Source organism: Pogona vitticeps, chromosome 1 (assembly GCF_051106095.1).
Source record: "Pogona vitticeps strain Pit_001003342236 chromosome 1, PviZW2.1, whole genome shotgun sequence".
Taxonomy (NCBI): domain Eukaryota; kingdom Metazoa; phylum Chordata; class Lepidosauria; order Squamata; family Agamidae; genus Pogona; species Pogona vitticeps.
The window spans coordinates 166,915,538-166,936,231 of record NC_135783.1 but is presented as its reverse complement, the minus strand read 5'-3'; the positions used below and the strand labels follow the sequence as shown (position 1 = coordinate 166,936,231).

At 38.9% G+C, this 20,694-nt stretch overlaps 1 protein-coding gene across 4 annotated transcripts in view; it reads left to right on the top strand.

Moving 5' to 3' along the window:
- The window catches only part of COL4A2 (collagen type IV alpha 2 chain), a 410,505-nt gene that overhangs the window by 369,631 nt on the left and 20,180 nt on the right, over positions 1–20,694 (top strand). For all 4 annotated transcript variants that reach the window (XM_072992602.2, XM_072992648.2, XM_072992721.2 and 1 more), the window contains one exon: positions 7,220–7,411. In XM_072992602.2, coding sequence (XP_072848703.2) covers positions 7,220–7,411 — 192 coding nt within the window. The remainder of the gene's footprint in view (positions 1–7,219; positions 7,412–20,694) is intronic.

Here is a 20,694-nt window from a genome sequence, read left to right as displayed (position 1 = left end):
AACACACACACAAACACACACCAATTTCCTTATCCCATTTCCAACAGACATTCAGATAACTAGCATTAATTTTATTTAATTTTGTTGGCATTAAATACCATTTTAAACACAGTTCAAAAATGTTCCCTTATTCTCACTGACATAAATCTTAAAACCCTCATATTCCACATCTTCCTCCATTCTTCCTCATTTATCCTTTTTCCAAGGTCTTGTTCCCACACTAGCTTCACCCCTTCTTTATCATTTTCTTCTTTTTCTAAATTGAGCAGGAATCTGTGCCCTTTACTCACTGTGCCCTTTACTGAATCCGTCATCTGAATGTTTTCATATGATAATAGAAATTGTTCATACTTTGTGTATTCTCTATCTTTGTTATATTTCGTTACCCTTTCATTAGCCCATCTTTCTAATTGTAAATAGTTCAACCATGAAATATTCTTACTCTGAAAAATTTGTTTCATTTGCTCTATTGATCTCATTTTGTTCAACCAATCTTTTAATCTAATCACTTTTTTTCTTTAAATAATTCTGCATACACTTTCATATTGACAGGAAAATTCTCTATTTCTGTCACTAATCCAGATGGAGAGTTAAATGAGCATAAATTCTTTCTATATTTATACCATATGTTTAACATTGTCTTTAAGAACGGGTTTTTAATTTCACTTATTTTATACTTCTTAACCATACCAAATAAATATTTTTCAATATCTATCTGTATTTCTGATGATTCCAGTTTCCACCAAATTAACCTTACTAGGTTATATATAATTTCTCCAATAAACCTCAACTGATTAGTCAAATAATAATTTTTTATATTTGGTAAACCTATACCACCTTTTTTGTTGATCTATACCAATATTTTTTATTTATTCTGGCTCTCTTCCCTTCAGTACAATATTTCTTAATCATTCCTTGCCAAAATTTCAAATCTTCCTCTGTTAACTGTACTGGTAACATTTTAAAAAGAAAATTAATTTTTGGTAAAATTTTCATTTTTATCAATGCGATCCTTGCAAACCAAGAAAGTTTGAAATTATTATATTCCTGTAATTTATTATTAATTACTTCCTTTAATTTATTATAATTATATTCCTTCATTTTTTGTATGTTTTTTGTAAATCTATACCTAAATATTTGACTGATTTGCATATCCTAAAATCATATTTCTCAGCAAACCTTTCTTATTCTAATTTATTATGATTAAACACCATTAGTTCAGATTTTTGCCAGTTTACACATAATCCAGCTATTTTTCCAAATTTTTCCAAATGAATTTTAATTCTATCTATACTTTCTAACGGGTTTATCACTGTCAATAATGAATCATCAGCAAATCTTTATTTTATTATTTTCACCCATACCTTTTATTGTGTCATCACTCCTTATTACATTTGCTAACATTTCAATAATCAAACAAAACAGAACTGGAGAAAGAGGGCAACCTTGTCTAGTGCCTTGGCCTAAAGCTATCTGTTCTGTCATTCCACCATTAACTATTACTACAGCGGTATTTTCCACATATAGTTGATCTATTATCCCCCTAAATTTCTTTCCAAAACCCCAGCCTTTTAAAAGAATCTTTAATGTTTGCCATTCAATGCAATCAAATGCCTTAAAAATATCTAATGATAAGTTACCTGCCTTTAATTTATCTTTTTCTATATTATATATAATGTTCAAAACTCTCCTAGTTAAATTTTCCATTTGTCTTCCCTTTATAAACCCATTCTGACCCTCTTTAATATATTTTGTGATAAACTAATTCATTCTATTCACAAGTATTGCTGAAAATATCTTTGCATCTTGGTTTAATAGTGAAATCGGTCTATATGAACTTGGGTCTGTTAAATCTTTATTGGTTTTTGGAATAAAAGTTATCAATGAATGTTTCCAAGAGTCTGGTATTTTTTCTCCTTCCAATATCTCATTATAAAGCCCTTTTAACTTAGGAATCACCATTGATTTAAAAGTTTTATAATATTCTGGTCCCATTCCATCAAAACCTGGCGTTATACCATTTTTTAATTTATTAATAATCTCTATAATTTCTTCATCCTTTATTTCTTTTGCTAATTCTATTTTATCATTCTCTAATAGTTTATTCTTAACATTTTCTTTGATATACTTTTCTATATCTTCTTTGGATACACTATTCCCTTTATATAAATTTTGATAGAATTCCTGTAATATCTTTAATTTTTCCTTCATTAGACTACAATTCTTTCCTGTTTCATCTTTAATCACTCCAATTGTATTTTTTGATCTTTTAGTCTGTACTATTCCAGCTAAAAGCTTTGAATTTTTAGTACTAAATTCAAAAAAATTCCTCTTTGCATTTACAAGTCCCTCTGGACCCTTTCTAACGCCACACTTTCTAATTCTTTTCTTTTAGCTTGAATCTCTAGTAATTTTTTTAATTATCCCTATCTATAAAATATTTGCTTTCTAAACCTTTTAATGATTTTTCTATTTTTCTTATATTTTCTTCTCTCAATTTTTTAATTTTTACAGGATTCTCTTGCAGCAATTCCTCTCCGTATTGATTTCATAGTGTCCCATAACACTCCTATTTTGTTCCCACCTGCTTCATTAATTTCCAACCATTCTTTCTTAACTTTATCCACTACATCTGGATACTGAAAAATATTGGAGTCTATTCTCCATCTCTTAGCTTCTCTATAGTCCTTCTTTACTTCCATCTCCATCACCATCAACGCATGCTCCGTTACCTTTATCACATTACTATTTGTATCTACTACTTTTGAAATTAAATTTTGCGATATGAACATAAAATCTATCCTTGAATAACTATTATGTACAGAAGAGTAATATGTAAACTTCCTTTCATCCCCCTTCAGTTCTCTCCATATGTCTCTTAAATCCGTAGTTTTTAGCATCTTACTTAAGAGGGTACTTCTTTTGTTCAACTCGTCTTTTTTACATACTTATTCAGCCTTTACCTTATCCAGAACCGTGTTGAAATCTCCTGCCATAATCACATATCGCTTTCTAACCTTCTCCATCTCTTTAAACACATATTTTATAAAATTCTCCTTGATTCATATTCGGTGCATAGACGTTTAGTAATGTATAATCTTCTTCCCCCATTTGACTCTGAATTATCAAATATCTTCCATTACTATCTTTTATTACTTCTTTTACTGTAAATTTACAGTGTTTAGATATTAATATTGCTACCCCTTTAGATTTAGAAGTCCCAAATCCTTTTTCATAAATACTTACATTTTGTAATTTCAACTCATTAACTCCATCTTTCAATTGTTGTGTCTCTTGTAGATAGATAATGTCAACCTTGTTTTTCTTCAATAGTGATTCTATTCTCCTTCTCTTTGTTACAGTTCCTAGGCCTTTCACGTTTAAAGTAGCTACCCTTACGTTTTTCCCCATATCCATTCCATACTCGATCTTTTGTTTAGTCCCGTTGTGCACCCCACAAAACAACAAAAAAGACGAAAACACTTAAAAATTCACCTATTCCTCTAACTAATCTACAATCCCTAACTTCCCTCTCCACATATAAACTCTTTTCCACCCTCCCATTTCCCCGCACCTCACTAAAGTTTGACACGAGCCCTGGGAGGGGGGGGGAGACATCACCCACAGCAGTCCGGGTCCCAGTCAAATCCTCATCCTATTCCACCCTACCCTATCTATCTATCTATCTATCTATCTATCTATCTATCTATCTATCTATCTATCTATCTATCTATCTATCTATCTATCTATCTATCTATCTATCTATCTATCTATCTATCTATCTATCTATCTATCTATCTATCTATCTATCTATCTATCTCTCTCTCTCTCTATATATATATATATATATATAATCCTTAAATGCTTTCCCTTATTATTCTTAACCATTATCTTTTCATCTTCTTACTCCAACCCCCCCAAAGTGAAAAAAGAAAAAAAAACCACCAGGAAAGTGAACAAAAGAGAATAAAAATCTTAAAAAATAAAAACCTTGGACCAATTGGTGTGTTTTTTAAAAAGCAGAGAAAAAGAAAAAAACAAAACACCACACAGGTGAGGAGAGAAAAGAAAAAAAAGCCCTCTGGAAAAACAAAAAAAGAAAAAAGAAAAAAACGTAAAAAGTAAAACCACAAGCCATTTACCGTGTTAAAAAAAGTGAAGAAAAAAAGAACCACCGGTGGGAAGAAAAAAGCCCACCGGGAAAACATGCAAAAGAAAAAAAACACACAGGTTGATTACCGTGTTTTAAAAAGGAGGAAGGGAGGAATCATCAAATGTCCAATCACCTCCAATTGTTTCTTCCATTCAGAATATCTTCTCTTTCAAACCTCCACTCATTGCAGGTCTACTTGCTTGCACCTTGTTCACTTTGATTTTCGTGCCAGATCCCCCACGCCATCATCAGACTCTTGCCACCTTCAAAGAGTATCTTTTTTGTAAGACTCCACCCTTCCATATTTTTAGAAAGACAGGATGACCCCAGTTGTATTTCTTTCCATTCTTAATTAGGATTGATGTGATGGGTTTCATCGTTTTCCTCCACTGTATAGATTCACTACTTAAATCCTGGTAAATCTGAACTGGTTTTCATCTATAAACTATCAATTCTGGCTTTTCTTTGATGACCTTAAGAAATTGCTCTTTCTTAACATAGTTGAAAAATTTCAGTATTATGGTCTCAGTCTCATGCTTCTGGGATTCCCAACAAAATGTATTCTCTCTATATCTCCTTCTGTCAGATGTTGGGTATTTATAATAGAATTAATCCAGCCCACCACTTCCTGCTTAAGATCTGTCCCTTTATTATTTTCAAAATTCATTATTTTGATGTTATTACATCTTGAGTTATCTTCAATGTAAATATTTTTTCTTCTCAAATCATCTACTTTCTGATGTTGCTTTTTTGTTTCCCCCTGGAAATCTTCCAATTGTTGTACTCTGGCCTCCATTTTTTCTAGGTAAAGGTAAGGGTTCCCCTTGACAATTTTTGTCCAGTCGTGTTCAACTCTAGGGGGCGGTGCTCATCCCCATTTCCAAGCCATAGAGCCAGCGTTTTGTCCGAAGATAATCTTCCGTGGTCACATGGTCAGTGCGACTTAGACACGGAACGCTGTTACCTTCCCACCGAGGTGGGAAAAGATCTTGGATTATAAATGGGCAACCTCTTCAACAGGTCTCTTGTTTTTAAATACCTGGGCATGGCCCTGCAATCCACAGGGGACAGGAATGTCCATATCCAATATGCAGCCACCCAAGGGGAAAAAACAGCAAACACCATCCTAAGGTTCTACCATTCAAAAGGGGGTTGTTATATTCCAGCAGCCCAAAAACTCTTTCAAGCAAAGGTGGTCAGCTAGATGCTCTATGGCACCTTTATGGGGCCTTCACCCAGTAGTTTTGACCCGATAGAGCGGGTTCAGTCAAAATTCCTTAGAGCAATACTTGAAGTCCCAAGATGCGTAACGAATGCACAAATCCGATTAGAGACCGATTAGAAAAATGGTAGCCAAAATTGTACTAGCCTCCCTTCAGTACTGGCTTAAAATAAACTTTCAATCACAGGGATTAACACACCTACTCCTAGAGGACAACTTCCAATCGAGCTGGTTAAAAGCGGTCCTAAATAAATTGCAAGTAATGGGCTTCTCTCCTCAAACAGTATTAAGCATGCAATGGGATGAAGCAAAATCAGCCCTTAAACAGAGATTAATGGATATGGAGACACAGGCAGATCTCAGTAGATGCCCCAATTTTAGAGCAACAGACATGCATAAATATTGTCCGCTCCCTATGGCCTACCTATCACAGCTGGAAACGTATAAGTTTAGGAAAGCCTTTACTCTGGCTAGATGCGAGGCTTTCCCTTCTGCAGTGCTGGAAGGCAGATTTAAGAAAATCCCGAGGGAACAGAGATTCTGCCCTTGTGGCTCTGGCGAGATAGAATCTATCGAGCACATGATGCTCAGGTGTAACAGGCATAATGAGATCCGAGGAAAATATATTACAGCACTCTTAAAAGATATGGCAGGCCAATCAGATTCGGATTACTGTAATCAATTGTTAACCGACCAAAATTGGACTACTACAGAACTGGTAGCGAAATTTTGGGCAGCATGCTATAGCAGACAGACTAGACAGCTAAACCCTTAGACCTTGGCCTTACATTGCTATATTTGCTGTTTTAGATATTTTACCTTTTGTATGACTTTGTAGTGCATGCCAGTCTTTGAAGTTTTGTATTCAATTTTGTATGGCTTGATGCCGTTAACAATAACAATAAAGAAAAAAAAGACTCTAGGGGGTGGTGCTCATCCCCATTTCCAAGCCATAGAGCCAGCGTTTTGTCCGAAGATAATCTTCCGTGGTCACATGGCCAGTGCAACTTAGACACGGAACGCTGTTACCTTCCCACCGAGGTGGTACCTATTTATCTACTCACATTTTTACATGGTTTCGAACCACTAGGTTGGCGGGAGCTGGGACAAGCGACGGACGCTCACTCCATCGCGTGGATTTGATCTTACGACTGCTGGTCTTCCGATCCTGCAGCACAGGCTCCTGCGGTTTAGCCCACAGCGCCGCCATGTCCCATTTTCTCTAGGCTTGCCTTAATATCTACCACTTCTCCCTGTAGTGTTTTAACATCCTTTCTCAACTGCTGATTCTCTTTTATCAAAAAGTCCATTTTGGAAAGGACCTGTTCCATTTTTTTGTCCCTCTTACTCTCCAGCCCCTTTAAGCCCGCAGCTATATCAGAGAGTTGTTTTTCCATGTTAATTTTAGTAAGACTGGTCAGAGAGGTAGCCCTTCCCTCCTCTTTTCCAACAGCTTCCCGAGTCTTCTCTCCAGAAGCATCTTTAGGGGACTGGGGCTGTTCCTCTTCCACCCTTCTTAATCGCTCGACACTGCGGTCTGATGGTTTTTCTGGTAATTCCCGTGTCCAGCTTTTCACTCTCCTATCTCTGCTTTTCCTCATAAGCAGGACAAAGATTCATAGCACCCAGAAAACAAGTCATCTTTAACAGTTCATTTAGCTGTTCAACTGTAAAAGTCTCCCTGATAATCTGAAGAATGTACTTTTGCTTTCATCAGGAAAGAACGCTAGAGAAGTTGAACAACTATGGTATTTTCAATATATTTTACCCCACCTTTCTCCCAAGTTGGCTATTTAATCTTTAAAAGCTGTTTAATTTCTGCCTTTGCTTTTCTTTCTCCTCAGGTGCCCCAGGTACCCCAGGTACTCCTGGACTACCAGGTATGCCAGGCCGCAGTATTAACATAGGATACCTTCTGGTGAAGCATAGCCAATCAAATCAAGAGCCAATGTGTCCGGTTGGCATGAGCAAACTGTGGAGTGGCTATAGCTTACTGTATTTTGAAGGACAAGAAGCAGCACATAACCAGGATCTGGGTATGTATTTGTGAGATGAGTACTGTCATGATCACCTCTCCCTAAAGAGAAAATGATCTTCATCAGGGAGTCACTGTGGGTGCAAAACTACCACCTTTATTGCCTTAGGTAGGTCCTTTAGGCCTCAGAAGTGCGTAGTACAAGCCCCATGGACAAACCTGACCTAAAAGAGAACACTTGCCTGCTTACAAGGAAGTAAACCATTGACTATGTGCTTCCTTTCATAGCACAACAGCCTTGCCAGGTAGGACCTCTCAATTTACAGTAGCAATTAGTGACCTTCTCAAATTCTCACTGGATTTAGGAGTAATCCTGCTGTTCAAGAGACCAGTCACCTGTTGAAGAATTATATTTGTTTTTACTAAGAAAATTAATAAATCTTATACTTTGTGGTCTCTGTGAATGCACACTAATGGGTTTTAGTCACCTGTGCAGAGAAACCTCAGAATATTCTAGAGCTTAAGCATATATTACCAGCACCACCCCCACGCTACTCTTAGCCCTGCCTCCAGCACCTCAGTACCTCCGTTACTTTCTTGCTGCTTTTGCAGCAGCACCTCGGCTTTGGAGCTTACCTCTCGTTCCTTTTTGGAAAACAGCGGTGCCTCGACTTAAGAAATTAATCCGTATTGGAACAGTGGTCATAACTCTAAATTTTCGTAAGTTAAAGCACCATTTCCCATTGAAATGCATGGGAACAGGATTAATCTGTTCCGGCATTTCAAAAAAAATACACACACACCCAAAAAAAAGATAAAGCACACAGAAAGCCCCATCAGAAGGCATTGGGGCTTTTACAAAAAATAAAAAAATAAACAGAGCAAGCCCCGAAGGCTGCAAAAACAAAACAAAACAAACCCCCCAGAAATAAACTTCTAGCAATCCCCACACTGGGACTGCAAAAAACAACACAGCCCAAACCTACCCTGCAAAACCCACCCAGAAGTTTCTAAAAAGGAAAAAGCAGCACCTTACCAGGCAGACTGAAACCTCCTCTGATGGCACTCGCTGCCGGAGGGGAGCCTCCTCCTGCACCACTGCCATGGAGGAGCCCCTTCCACCTGTGCACCTCAGCCCAGCCCAGCGCCTTCAGCCACCCTTATTCATGAGTAGACCCGCAACTTCTGCAGGCCTTACTCATGAGTAGACCAACATTTAGCCACCCTTAGTCGTGAGTAGACCTGCGCCTTTGGCAGTCCTTATTCATGGTAGACCTACGCCAGGGATGGGCAGGGAGCGCACCTGAAGGGCACCGTAGGTTTTGATGGCTCAACATCAGATCCCTTTGACATCCGAAGCGGAGTGAAATGGCTGTGTCCTCATGCCGACCCTGTTTGGGATCTTTTTTGCTGTCATGCTTAAGCACACCTTTGGAACTACAACAGAAGGTGTCTGTCTCCGGGCTAGATCATATGGAAAGCTCTTTAATCTCTCTAGATTGAGAGCAAAGACCAAAATCCAGCTGAAATGCATACAGGACTTCTTCACCAATTATGCAGCTGTTGCCCACTCTGCTGAAGACCTCCAACAACTCATGAATTGTTTTAGCAAGGCTTGCCAAGACTTTGGATTAACAATCAGCTGAAGAAAACACAAGTCATGGGCCAGGGAGTGGACTCACCTCCTTCTATTACCATCTCCACACAAGAATTGGAGGTTGTTCATGACTTTGTGTACCTTGGCTCAACGATCTCTGACACACTCTCTAGATGTCGAGCTGGATAAATGCATTGACAAAGCAGCTACCATGTTCTCTAGACTCACAAAGAGAGTATGGCTTAATAAGAAGCTGACAACATATACCAAGATCCAGGTCTATAGAGCCTGTGTCCTGAGTACACTCCTGTACTGCAGTGAGTCCTGGACCCTTTGTGCACAGCAGGAGAGGAAACTGAACACCTTCCATATGCGTTGTCTCCAATGCATTTTTGGTATCACCTAGCAGGATAAAGTTCCAAATAGAGTAGTCCTAGAACAAGCTGAAATTTTGAGCATATATACATTACTGAAACAGTGACAGCTACATTGGCTTGGGCATGTCATGAGAATGGCTGATGGTCGGATTCCAAAAGATCTCCTGTATCGAATTAGTGCAGGGAAAGCACCCCAGAGGAAGACCACAGCTGCGATACAAGGATATCTGCAAGCGGGATCTGAAGGCCTTAGGAATGGACCTCAACAGATGGGAAACCTTGACATCTGAGCGTTCAGCCTGGAGGCAGGCAGTGCATCATGGCCTCTTCCAATTTGAAGAGACACTTGTCCAGCAGGCCAAGGCAGAGGTAGTCCCGAAACGAGCAAAATCAGGGAGCTGGACAGGGGACAGATTGTATTTGTCTTCAATGTGGAAAGGATTGTCACTCTCAAATTGGCCTTCTCGGCCACACTAGATGCTGTTCTAAGTCCTCCATACAGAGCACATTACCATTTTCTCTCGAGACCGAAGGATGACTAAATCAAAAATCAAATCAATCTTGACCGCAGCTGTGTCCACAGTATAGGTCCTCATGAGACTTGCCTCCATGACAACCTGAGTGGGAGAGGGAAAAAGAGCATTGCCTGACCCATCTTGAACCCAATGATTACCGTCCAATGCCTATCCATGAGGATCTCTCTCCCAACACTTAAACAGGTCTCCATTGGCCTTGACACCAACTAGGAGGCGTCCAATTCGAGCTAGCAAAAGACTCCCCAGCAAACATTTCCACCCCAGACTCCGATGTGACGGAGAACCACCCTCCCTCTCTATCAGGGGATTATTCCTCGTATTCTCAGCTGATACTGAGAATTGCAAAGGTTATGGATCTAGCTGTGGACCAACCAGTGTTGTAAGAGGTGGACAAGGTCTGTGAAGATATCACTTAAGACCAAGTCCTCCTCTCCACCTGGTGTTTATATCATCTCTCCTTAAGCTTGGTAAGGAGTCATGGAACAAGCCGTCTTCAGCCCACCAGATCCCCAGGAGGTTAGAAAATCTATACAAAACCCACAGCGACAACACAGACTACCTCTCAAAACACCCTCTACCTAACTCCTTTCTATCAATGCTATGCAGAACAGGGCCAGGAATCATTCTGTGAAAATGCTGAACAATAAGGATGGTAGGAAGTTGGACATTGTCGGCCACCGGGTCTATTCTCTGGCTCAGTTCATTTTGAGGATGGCTAATTACACTGCAGCAATGGGTACTTATCACCGCCACCTTTGGAACAAGGCGCTGCTCGCCTTGGAGGCTGCACCAGAAGATGTCCGAGCCACCAAAAGGCTCTGGCTCTGGCACAAGAAGAGTACATTGCAGCATGCTACGTGGTGGATGCTGCCTCTAAGCAGATCGCTACTGTGGTCACTTTGCATCGTCATGCCTGGTTGCCTTCTGCGGGCATATCAGAAGAGGTGAGATCCAGGATTGAGGAACTTCCCTGTGATGGCATCAGTCTATTTGATGAAAAAAATGGATGCAATCCTAGACAACTTGTTGAAGTGAGGAAAATGGCCAGAACATACACCAGCCAGCAATATCGGCCATGAAATGCCCGGCACTGTCCCTACTCCTATAGACCCCCTCAGGATCACCAGAGGCCTCAAGCTTCTGGTCTTCCACCTGCCTCCTATTGTCAGCAGGCAGGGAGACATGCCAATCCACTTGCGGGCCTGACCACAAGATGAGGCAGAGCCTTTGACTTGTCCATGCACCAGCAGTCATCAATAACTCAGTTCACCTAGCCCCCTTTCTCAACTCCTGACAGCGTGTCACCCTTGACTCTTGGGTCCTCACCATCATTGCCAGGGGCAGTGCCATCGAGTTCAATATGCTCCCCCTGACAGGATTGATCAAGATCACCAATCCCTTTCCCACTTTGGAGGAGGAGATATGTTCTTTACTTCAAAAGGATACTATCTTACAGGTACATCAAGCAGACATGGCACTCAGCTTTTACTCCTGTTACTTCACAATTCCAAAGAAAGACAGTGGTCTCCGTCCCATCTTGGACCTCTGTCATCTCAACTCCTACATTACTCTTCAGCGGTTCCATATGATCTCTTTAGACAACACTATCCAGATGCTCCATCATGGTGACTTGTTCACTGTTACTGCAGACCTCAAGGATGCTTATTTTCATACAGTGGACCCTCGACCTATGGAAATAATCCGTATTGGAACGGTGGCCGCAGGTCGAAAAGTCTGTAGGTTGAGGGTCCGTTTCCCATAGGAATGCATTGAAAACCCTGTATCCGTAACCCGGCCAAGAAAAAAATACCCCCCCCAAAAAAATTAAAATTGACTTTACCTGTCCGAAGCCTTCCAGGGGTCCCCGCCACCGCTATCGCCGCTGCCCGAGGCCTCCGAGGGATTCTCCACCTCCATGGGAGGCGTTTTGGAGGTCCCCCACCCCCCCCACCACAGGCTTTCCCAGGGTGGACCGGGCCTACCAGGGGAGGGCTTCCCCTGGTAGGCCCGGTCCACCCTGGGAAAGCCTGCATCGTCGGGGGCAGAGGACCTCTGAGAGGCCTCCCATGGCAGCGGAGACGGCCTGGAAGGCCTCCGGAGGTCCCCCTCACTGCCGATCGCGCCTACAAAGCATGATTGGGGGTGGGGGGGGAGACCTCTGAGATGCCTCCCATGGCAGCAGAGAAGCCCTGGAATTTGAATTTGGCGCTTTCCCTGCTTCCCCCTTCTGGTCTGTATGTCGATTCTCTGGCTGCAAGTCGATGGGAAATTCTGTGGCCAGAGAAGTCTGTACCTCAAGAAGTACACATGTCGAGCTGTGCGTAAGTCAAGGGTCCACTGTATAAGTATCCACCTGAACCATCACAGATTTCTCAGGTTTTTTGTCAAAGGAGTGATGGAGGAGTTCAAAGCCCTTCCCTTCAGGTTGTCGATCGCCCCATGGGTGTTTATGAAATGCCTAGCTCCTGTAGCACTATATCTTCACCTACAAGGCATCACCATTATCCTGTACCTAGATGACTGCCTGCTGGTGTCTCAGTCTCGTGCCCAGGCAGAGCAGGACACTGAAAAGACCTGTTGTCCGCCCTGGGGCTCCAGGTGAACCTAGCGAAATCTATTCTCCAAAAAAACCCCAATGGGTCTCCTATATAGGAGCAGTTCTTGATTTGACGAACTGGCATCACAGTTGATAAGATGGAAACGAAGCTCGAAGCTCTTAGTCGGAAAATTGTTTAGATCTCTTGCCTTGTTGACCCAGGTGACTACAGGTGCCAGCCCAACCAGTTGGGGTGCACACTGTGACAATGCGACCATACACTGCCTGTGGTCCCCAGATGAAGCATGGTTGCATATCAATCACTTGGAACTGCTTACTGTCATCAAGGTGTTTCAGACCTTCAAGCGGCTGATTGCGGGTCATGCAGTTCATGTCACTATCAACACTATAACTGTATTTTACATCAACAAGTGGGGGGACTCATTCCCTACCCCTTCTTTATCTGGCTGGCCTGTTATGGGAATGGTGCTATGCTTGGCACATCTACCCCACAGCAGTCCATGTAGCATCAGAGGGCAACCACCTCAGCAGGCTACAGTCTTGCAGTCACGAGTGGTCATTGGACAACGATGTGTTTCGTCTCCTCTGCCATCATTGGGGTAGGCCCTAGGTGGATGTGTTTGCCTCATTGGAGAAGGGAAAGTGCAACCAGTACTACTCTCGAGTGGGGATTAGCTGTTTATCACTCCAGGATGCTTTCATGACCAGGTGGTCCACCAGCCTCCTTTACCTCTTTCCGCCCATTCCACTCATACAAAGGGCAGTTGTCAAGATCTGCCAAGACAACTCAGACACCATCCTGATCACCCCATGGTGGCACCACCAACCATGGTTCTCCGCCCTGCGGACCATGACATTAGATCTGGTCTGGCTCCCACCAGGTTCCTCATCTGTTGACTCTCAATCATGGTAAGACATTCCATCCAGACCTTGACTCTCTTCCCCTGATGGCTTGGGGACTGTCCCCACAGTAGTTGAAGTCTTGAACCAGGCTTATAAGCCTTCCACGACAATGTCATATTTCTGCAAGTGGAAGGTATTTCTATCTTTTGTGCCCAAGGTGGCCTCTCATTTTCATTTGAGTCAACCAGTTGTACTCCCTACGTTCTTCCCTTCCCCTGCTTCACAGTTGGAACGTTCATTGCACTCCCTTGACATCAGGCATACACTGGCCCTACTATGTTTCTCTTTTTTTTCTTTTTTCTTTTTTTCTTTTCTATAACTATAACATAAACAAAAACATATACATGAAACATATAAACTCAAATAACTGTGTTCCCCACCAAGGGACCTCTTGCCTTCTTCTTCTTCTTCTTCTTCTTCTTCTTCTTCTTCTTCTTCTTCTTCTTCTTCTTCTTCTACTACTACTACTACTACTACTACTACTACTACTACTACTACTACTACTACTACTACTACTACTACTACTACTACTACTACTACTACTACTACTATTGTCCTCTTCTCCAAAACTGTATAGATTCTTGATTTGGAGCTTTCCCTTTCCCCCTTATTAGCACATATTCCAAAAATTTGCCCCATATTTCGTAAAAATTATTCTTTTTCAACTCTCCTTTCTTAACCTTTAAATTACAAGTTAATTTATCATTTAGAGCTATATTCCATATTTCACTATACCATTCATCCATTTGAAATTCAGATTTTGATTTCCATTGCCTAGCTGTTATTAATCTCGCTGCTGCCAATAAATTAGTTATCACTTCTTTTATCATCTTATCATATTCCACATTCTCAAATATTGATAACAAAGCGATCTCAGGATTCAATTCTATGTCTTTTCCACATATCTCATTTAATTCTTTAAAATTTTGTTTCCAAAATCTTTGTACTTTTCACATTCCCACCACATATGAAAGTATGTACCAACTTCTTTCTCACATTTCCAACAGACATTTGGATGATTGGCATTAATCTTGTTTAATTTTAACAGTGTTAAATACCATCTTAAACTAAGTTTAAACATTTTTTCCCTTATTCTTACCAACATAAATCTTAACACCCTCATTTTCCATATCTTCCTCCATTCTTCTTCATTTATTCTTTTTTCAATGTCTTGCTCCCACACTATTTTCAGTCCCTCTTTCTCACTTTCTTCTTCCTCTAAATTAAGAAGTAAATTTTACTCACTGTACCTTTTACTGAGTCAATCATCTGAATGTCCTCATATGACAATAGAAATTGTTCATACTTTGCATATTCTCTACCTTTATTGTATTTATTTACCCATTCCTTAGTCCATCTTTCTAGTTGTACATAGTTCAACCATGAAATATTCTTATTCTGAAATATTTGTTTCATTTGATCTATCGATCTCATTTTATACAACCAATCTTTCAATCTAATCACTTTTTTTTTCTTTGAATAAGTCCGCATACACTTTCGTATTGGTAGGAAAATTTTCTGTTTCCATCACTAATCCGAGTGGAGAGTATGATGAACATAATTTCTTTTTGTACTTATACCATATGTTTAACAATGTCTTTAAAAATGGGTTATTAATTTCTCTTATTTTATCTTTCTTAACTATACCAAATAAATATTTTTCTATATCACCTTGTAATTCTGATGATTCCATTTCCCACCAAATTAACCTTTCTGGATTATATGTAATTTCCCCGATATACGTCAATTGATTAGCCAAATAATAATTTCTTATATTTGGTAAACCTATACCGCCTTTTTTGTTGTTTTATACCAGTGCTTTTTATTTATTCTAGATTTCTTCCCTTCATTACAGTACTTATTAACTGTTCCTTGCCAAAATTTCAAATCATCCTCTGTTAACTGCATTGGTAACATTCTAAATAGAAAATTAATTTTTGGTAGAATTTTCATTTTTATCAATGCTATCTTTCCAAACCAAGATAGCTTAAAATTACTATATTCCTGTAATTTCTTTTTAATCTCTTCCTTTAGTTTATTATAATTATATTCCTTTATTTTTTGGATATTTTTTTCTAAATCTATTCCTAAATATTTAATTGTTTTACATATTTTAAAATCATATTTTTCAACAAACCTTTCTTGTTCCACTCTACTATGGTTAAACAACATTAATTCAGATTTTTGCCAATTTATACCTAATCCAGCTATTTTTCCAAATTTTTCTAAATGAGTTTTAATTTTATTTATGTATTCTAATGGATTTTTCACTGTCAATAAGGAATCATCAGCGAATAAATTAATCTTTATTTTCTTCTTTTCTCCCATACCTAAATCATCATTTCTTAGTACATTTGCCAACATTTCAATAACCAAGCAAAACAGAACTGGAGAAAGAGGGCAACCTTGTCTAGTGCCTCGGCCTAGAGTTATTTGTTCTGTCATCCCGTCATTAACTATTACTACAGAGGTATTCTCTAAATATAATTGATCTATTATCCCCCTAAACTTTTTTCCAAAACCCCAACCCTTTAACAAAATCTTTAATGTTGGCCATTCCACGCAATCAAATGCCTTGAATATATCTAATGATGATATACCTCCCTTCAATTTATCTTTTTCTATATTATGTATAATATTCAAGACCCTCCTAGTTAAAGTTTCCATTTGCCTACCCTTTTAAAACCATTCTGATCTTTAACATATTTTGTAATAAATTTATTAATTCTATTTGCAAGTATTGCAGTAAATATCTTTGCATCTTGATCTAATAGTGAAATGGGTCTATATGAACTTGGGTCTGTTAGGTCTTTATTAAGCTTTGGGATAAGAGTTATTAATGAATGTTTCCATGAATCTGGTATTCTCTCCCCTTCCAATATTTTATTATAGAGCACTTTTAGTTTAGGAATCAATATTAATTTAAAAGTTTTATAGTATTCTGAACCTAATCCATCAAAACCTGGAGTTTTACCATTTTTAGTTTATTAATAATCTCTATAATCTCTTCCTCTTTTATCTCTATCTAAATCTTTTTTATCATTTTCCGATAATTTACTCTTAACATTTTCTTTAATATAAGTTTCTGTATCTTCTTTCGATACACTATTACTTTTATATAAATTTTGATAAAAATCTTGTATAATCTTTAGTTTTTCTTTCATTAAACTATAATTTTTCTTGTTTTATCTTTAATCACTCCAATTATATTTTTTTGCTCTTTTCGTTTGGACCATTCTAGCTAAAAGTTTTGAATTTTTATTACTATATCACAAAAAAATTCCTCCTAGCATATATCAAATCCCTCTGGACCCTTTCTAACTCTAAACCTTCTAATTCCTTTCTTTTAGCTTGTATCTCTAGTAATTTTTTGTTATCTCTATCTATAAAATATTTACTTTCTAAATCCTTTAATGATTCTTCAATTCTTTTTTATTTTCCTCTCTCAATCTTTTTAATCTACATGATTCTCTTATGGCAATTCCTCTCATAATTGCTTTCATAGTGTCCCATAACACATCTATTTTATTCCCACCTGCTTCATTAAATGACCATATTTCCAACCATTCTTTCTTGACTTTATCTACCACCTCTGTATGCTGAAAAATATTGGAGTCTATTCTCCATCTCCTAGCTTCTCTGTAATCTTTCTTAACTTTCATTTCCAGCACCATCAACACATGATCTGTTATTTTTATCATGTTAATATTCGTGTCTACTACTTTTGAAATTAAGTTTTGTGATATAAACATAAAATCTATTCTAGAATAACTATTATGTACAGCAGAATAGTATGTGAACCTTCTTTCGTCTCCCTTCAATTCTCTCCATATATCTTTCAAATCCGTAGTGTTTATTATCTTACTCAGGGGGGTATCTCTTTTATTCAACTCATCTTTTTTATATGTAGATTTGTCTTTCAATTTGTCCAAAACCATATTAAAATCTCCTGCCATAATCACATATCCTTTCCTAACCTTTTCCATTTCTTTAATAACATTTTAATAAAATTCTCCTTGGTTCATATTTGGTGCATATACATTTACTAATGTGTAATCTTCTTCCCCCATTTGACCTTGAATTATCAAATATCTGCCATTACTATCTTTTATTACTTCTTCTACTACAAATTCACAATGCTTAGATATTAATATTGCTACCCCTCTAGATTTAGAAGTCCCAAATGTTTTTTCATACATATGTATATTTTTGCAGTTTCAATTCATTGACTCCATCCTTTGGTTGATGTGTCTCTTGTAGATAGATAATATATTTATTTATTTATTTTTATTTATTTTTATTTATTTTATTTATATCCTGCCTATCTAGCCAACTCAGGACCACTCTAGGCGGCTAATAATATCAGCTTTACTTTCCTTTAATAATAATTCTATCCTCTTTTTCTTAAATGCAGACCCTAGGCCTTTCACATTTAAAGTCGCTACCCTTATGTTTTTCCCCATATCCGTTCCATCCTCTGCTTCTTATTTGTGCATCCCATACAACATAAACAAAAACAAAGACAACTAAAAAAACAATTCACCTACCTCTAATTCCCTATCCCTGCCCTTCTTCCCTACATATAAACACTTTTCCTCCCTCCCGTTTCCCCGCGTCTCACTAGTGTTTGGCGCAAACTCGGGGGGGGGAGACGCCACCCCCACCAGTCTGGACCCCAGCCAAACCCCCATCTCCTTTTCACCCCACCTCATATATTTATCCATATATGTATATTCAAATGCCTTACCTCCTCACTTCTAACATCTTTCTTCTTTTTAGAACCCCAACCTAGTCAGATAATCCAAAACAGTAGCAACAAAACACCCATACCACAAAAAACTCTAATCAAGAAGCTATGAAAAAAAGAAAAAAAGATTTTTTTAAAAAAAACCAAATATATATATACACACATACTCACATATACATATACATATTCATACCTACCTACATACATACCTACATACATACATATGCATACATATACACACACATGCATAAACATACACACATACACTTAATCAACCCCCCCCAAAAAACCCGTATTATCAAAAAGGAAAATAGGAAAAAGGAAGGAGAGAAAAAGAGAGAAAAAAATTAGCAATCCTCCTTACAAAAAAACAAGTAGAAAAGAAAAAAGGAGGGAGGGAAGCGAAGGAAAGAAAAAGAAAGATGGGAAAAATGGGGAAAAAAACCAAGATTATGCCGGCATCCAATAATGTCCATTAATCTCTTCCAATCGAAAAATAAAAATAAAAAAATCTTCTCTCAAGGTATCTTCTCTTTCGAACCAACCGTCCTTACGAAGCTACTTGTTTGCTTGTCCCTTGTATGCTCTCGTCCTCGTCATCCCACCAATACCCCCAGGCCATCATCAAATGTTTTCCCTCGTCAAAGGAATGGATTTTGTGTAGAGTTCCATCCTTCCATATTTTCAAGAAAACAGGATGGCCCCAGTTGTATCTCTTGCCATTCTTAGTTAAAATTGAAGTGATAGGTTTCATTGTTTTCCTCCAGTGAATGGTTTCAGAGCTTACATCTTGATAAATCTGAACTAGGTCCAGTCTATAAACTAGCAGTTCAGGCTTTTCTTTAATAACCTTGAGAAACTGTTGTTTCTTGACATAATTAAAAAATTTCACTATTATGGGTCTTCTGTTTCTTTTGGGGTTCCCAACAAAATGAACTCTCTCGATATCTTCCTCAGCCACATGTTGAGAGTTCATCACTGTATCAATCCAATCCATCGCTTCCTGCTTCAAATCCACTTCTTTCTTTTCAAAATTCATTATTTTAATGTTGTTATGTCTAGAATTATCTTCAAAGTAAATGGCTTTTTTTTAGCTCATCTATTGCCTCATACTGTTTTTTCACTTTGCCCTGGAAATCTTCCAATTGTTGTACCCTGTCTTCTGTTTTATCTAAACTTGTCTTGATATCTGCCATTTCTCCCTGCAATTTTTGTAAATCTTGTCTTATCTGTTGATGTCCTTCTATTAAAAAGTCCATTTTAGATAGAAGCTGTCCTAATTGACCTTGCATTTCTTTCATAGTAGAGGCAAGATCTGAGACTGTTTTTTCCATATTGATTTAAAGAGAGCTGCTCGATGCTCCTTCCGTGATTTCACCCTATTCTTCTACCCTTTTTAAACGGGTATTACACTCGAGGCTGTTATCTGATGGTTTATGTGGCTGTCCACGCACCCAGCCCTTAGTCTTCTTCTTTTCTCTGACTTTACGTATGTATTTACAAGGCAAAAATTTATAGCTTAAGAAGCCAGGTCGTGTTTAACAGACCATTATTTTCTGCCTCTCCAACAGCCTCCGTTCACAGTCAGAAGTGAAAGTACTTTTTTTAGATAAGAGACGGTGCAATTACACTTCAAAAAGTCTTTCTATCTTTGTCTGAAGTTTTCATAAGAAGTTTAAACACTGTTTACTCACAGTTCAGGCAGGAGAAGGACATTTATCAACCTTTTTTAGATACCAGGGTGAAGAGACAAAGATTCAGCAATGCATCGCCATTCTAGTGGAAGTGACATCTCCGGCCCTACTATGTTTCTCGCTCCTCTGCCTTCCATAGATCGAAAAGGCTGTTCCTCAGCTGTCACGGCCACTCTGGAGGTTCCTCAGTCACGTCTCAGACAATCTCCAAGTGGATTGTGTCAGCCATTTGTCTGGCCTATGATCTTGCCCAGATGCCTTTGCCACATGCCGTGAAGGCCCACTCGACCAGGGCCATAGCTTCGTCTACAGCATTCCTTAGAGGTGTTGACCTGACGGACATCTGCAAAGCTGTCACTTGGGCTACGCCATCTACATTTGTGACCCACTATTGGTTGGATATCTGTGCCAATCCTGACACCTCCTTTGGCCATGTTGTCCTGACTTCTGCATTGTCATAATGGCCCACCTCCTGGTAAGTCAGCTTGCTAGTCACCTATTAGTGTGCATTCACAGAGACCAGGAAGAAGAAAGAGAGGTCACTTACCTGTAACTCTGGTTATTCGAGTGGTCATCTGTGAATTCTCACTTCCTGCCCATCCACCCCTTTGTCCGTCACAATATGCCTTTTGCATGCTGAGCAGCGGCAGGCCATTCCACAGAACTGAGGCACTTGGTGCTGGAGGTGGGGCTAAGGGGGGAGGTCGTGGCACCATCTGCTTAAGCTCTAGAATATTCCGAGGTTTCTCTGCACATGTGCACTAAAACCCATTAGTGTGAATTCACAGATGACCACTCGAAGAACCAGAGTTACAGGTAAGTAACCTCTCTTTCACATTGTTAAATAAATACCTTTGAACTGCACCTCATTTTTAAAACGGCAAATCATCATTGATGTTCAGGCAATATAATAGCAATTTCATATATAATGAA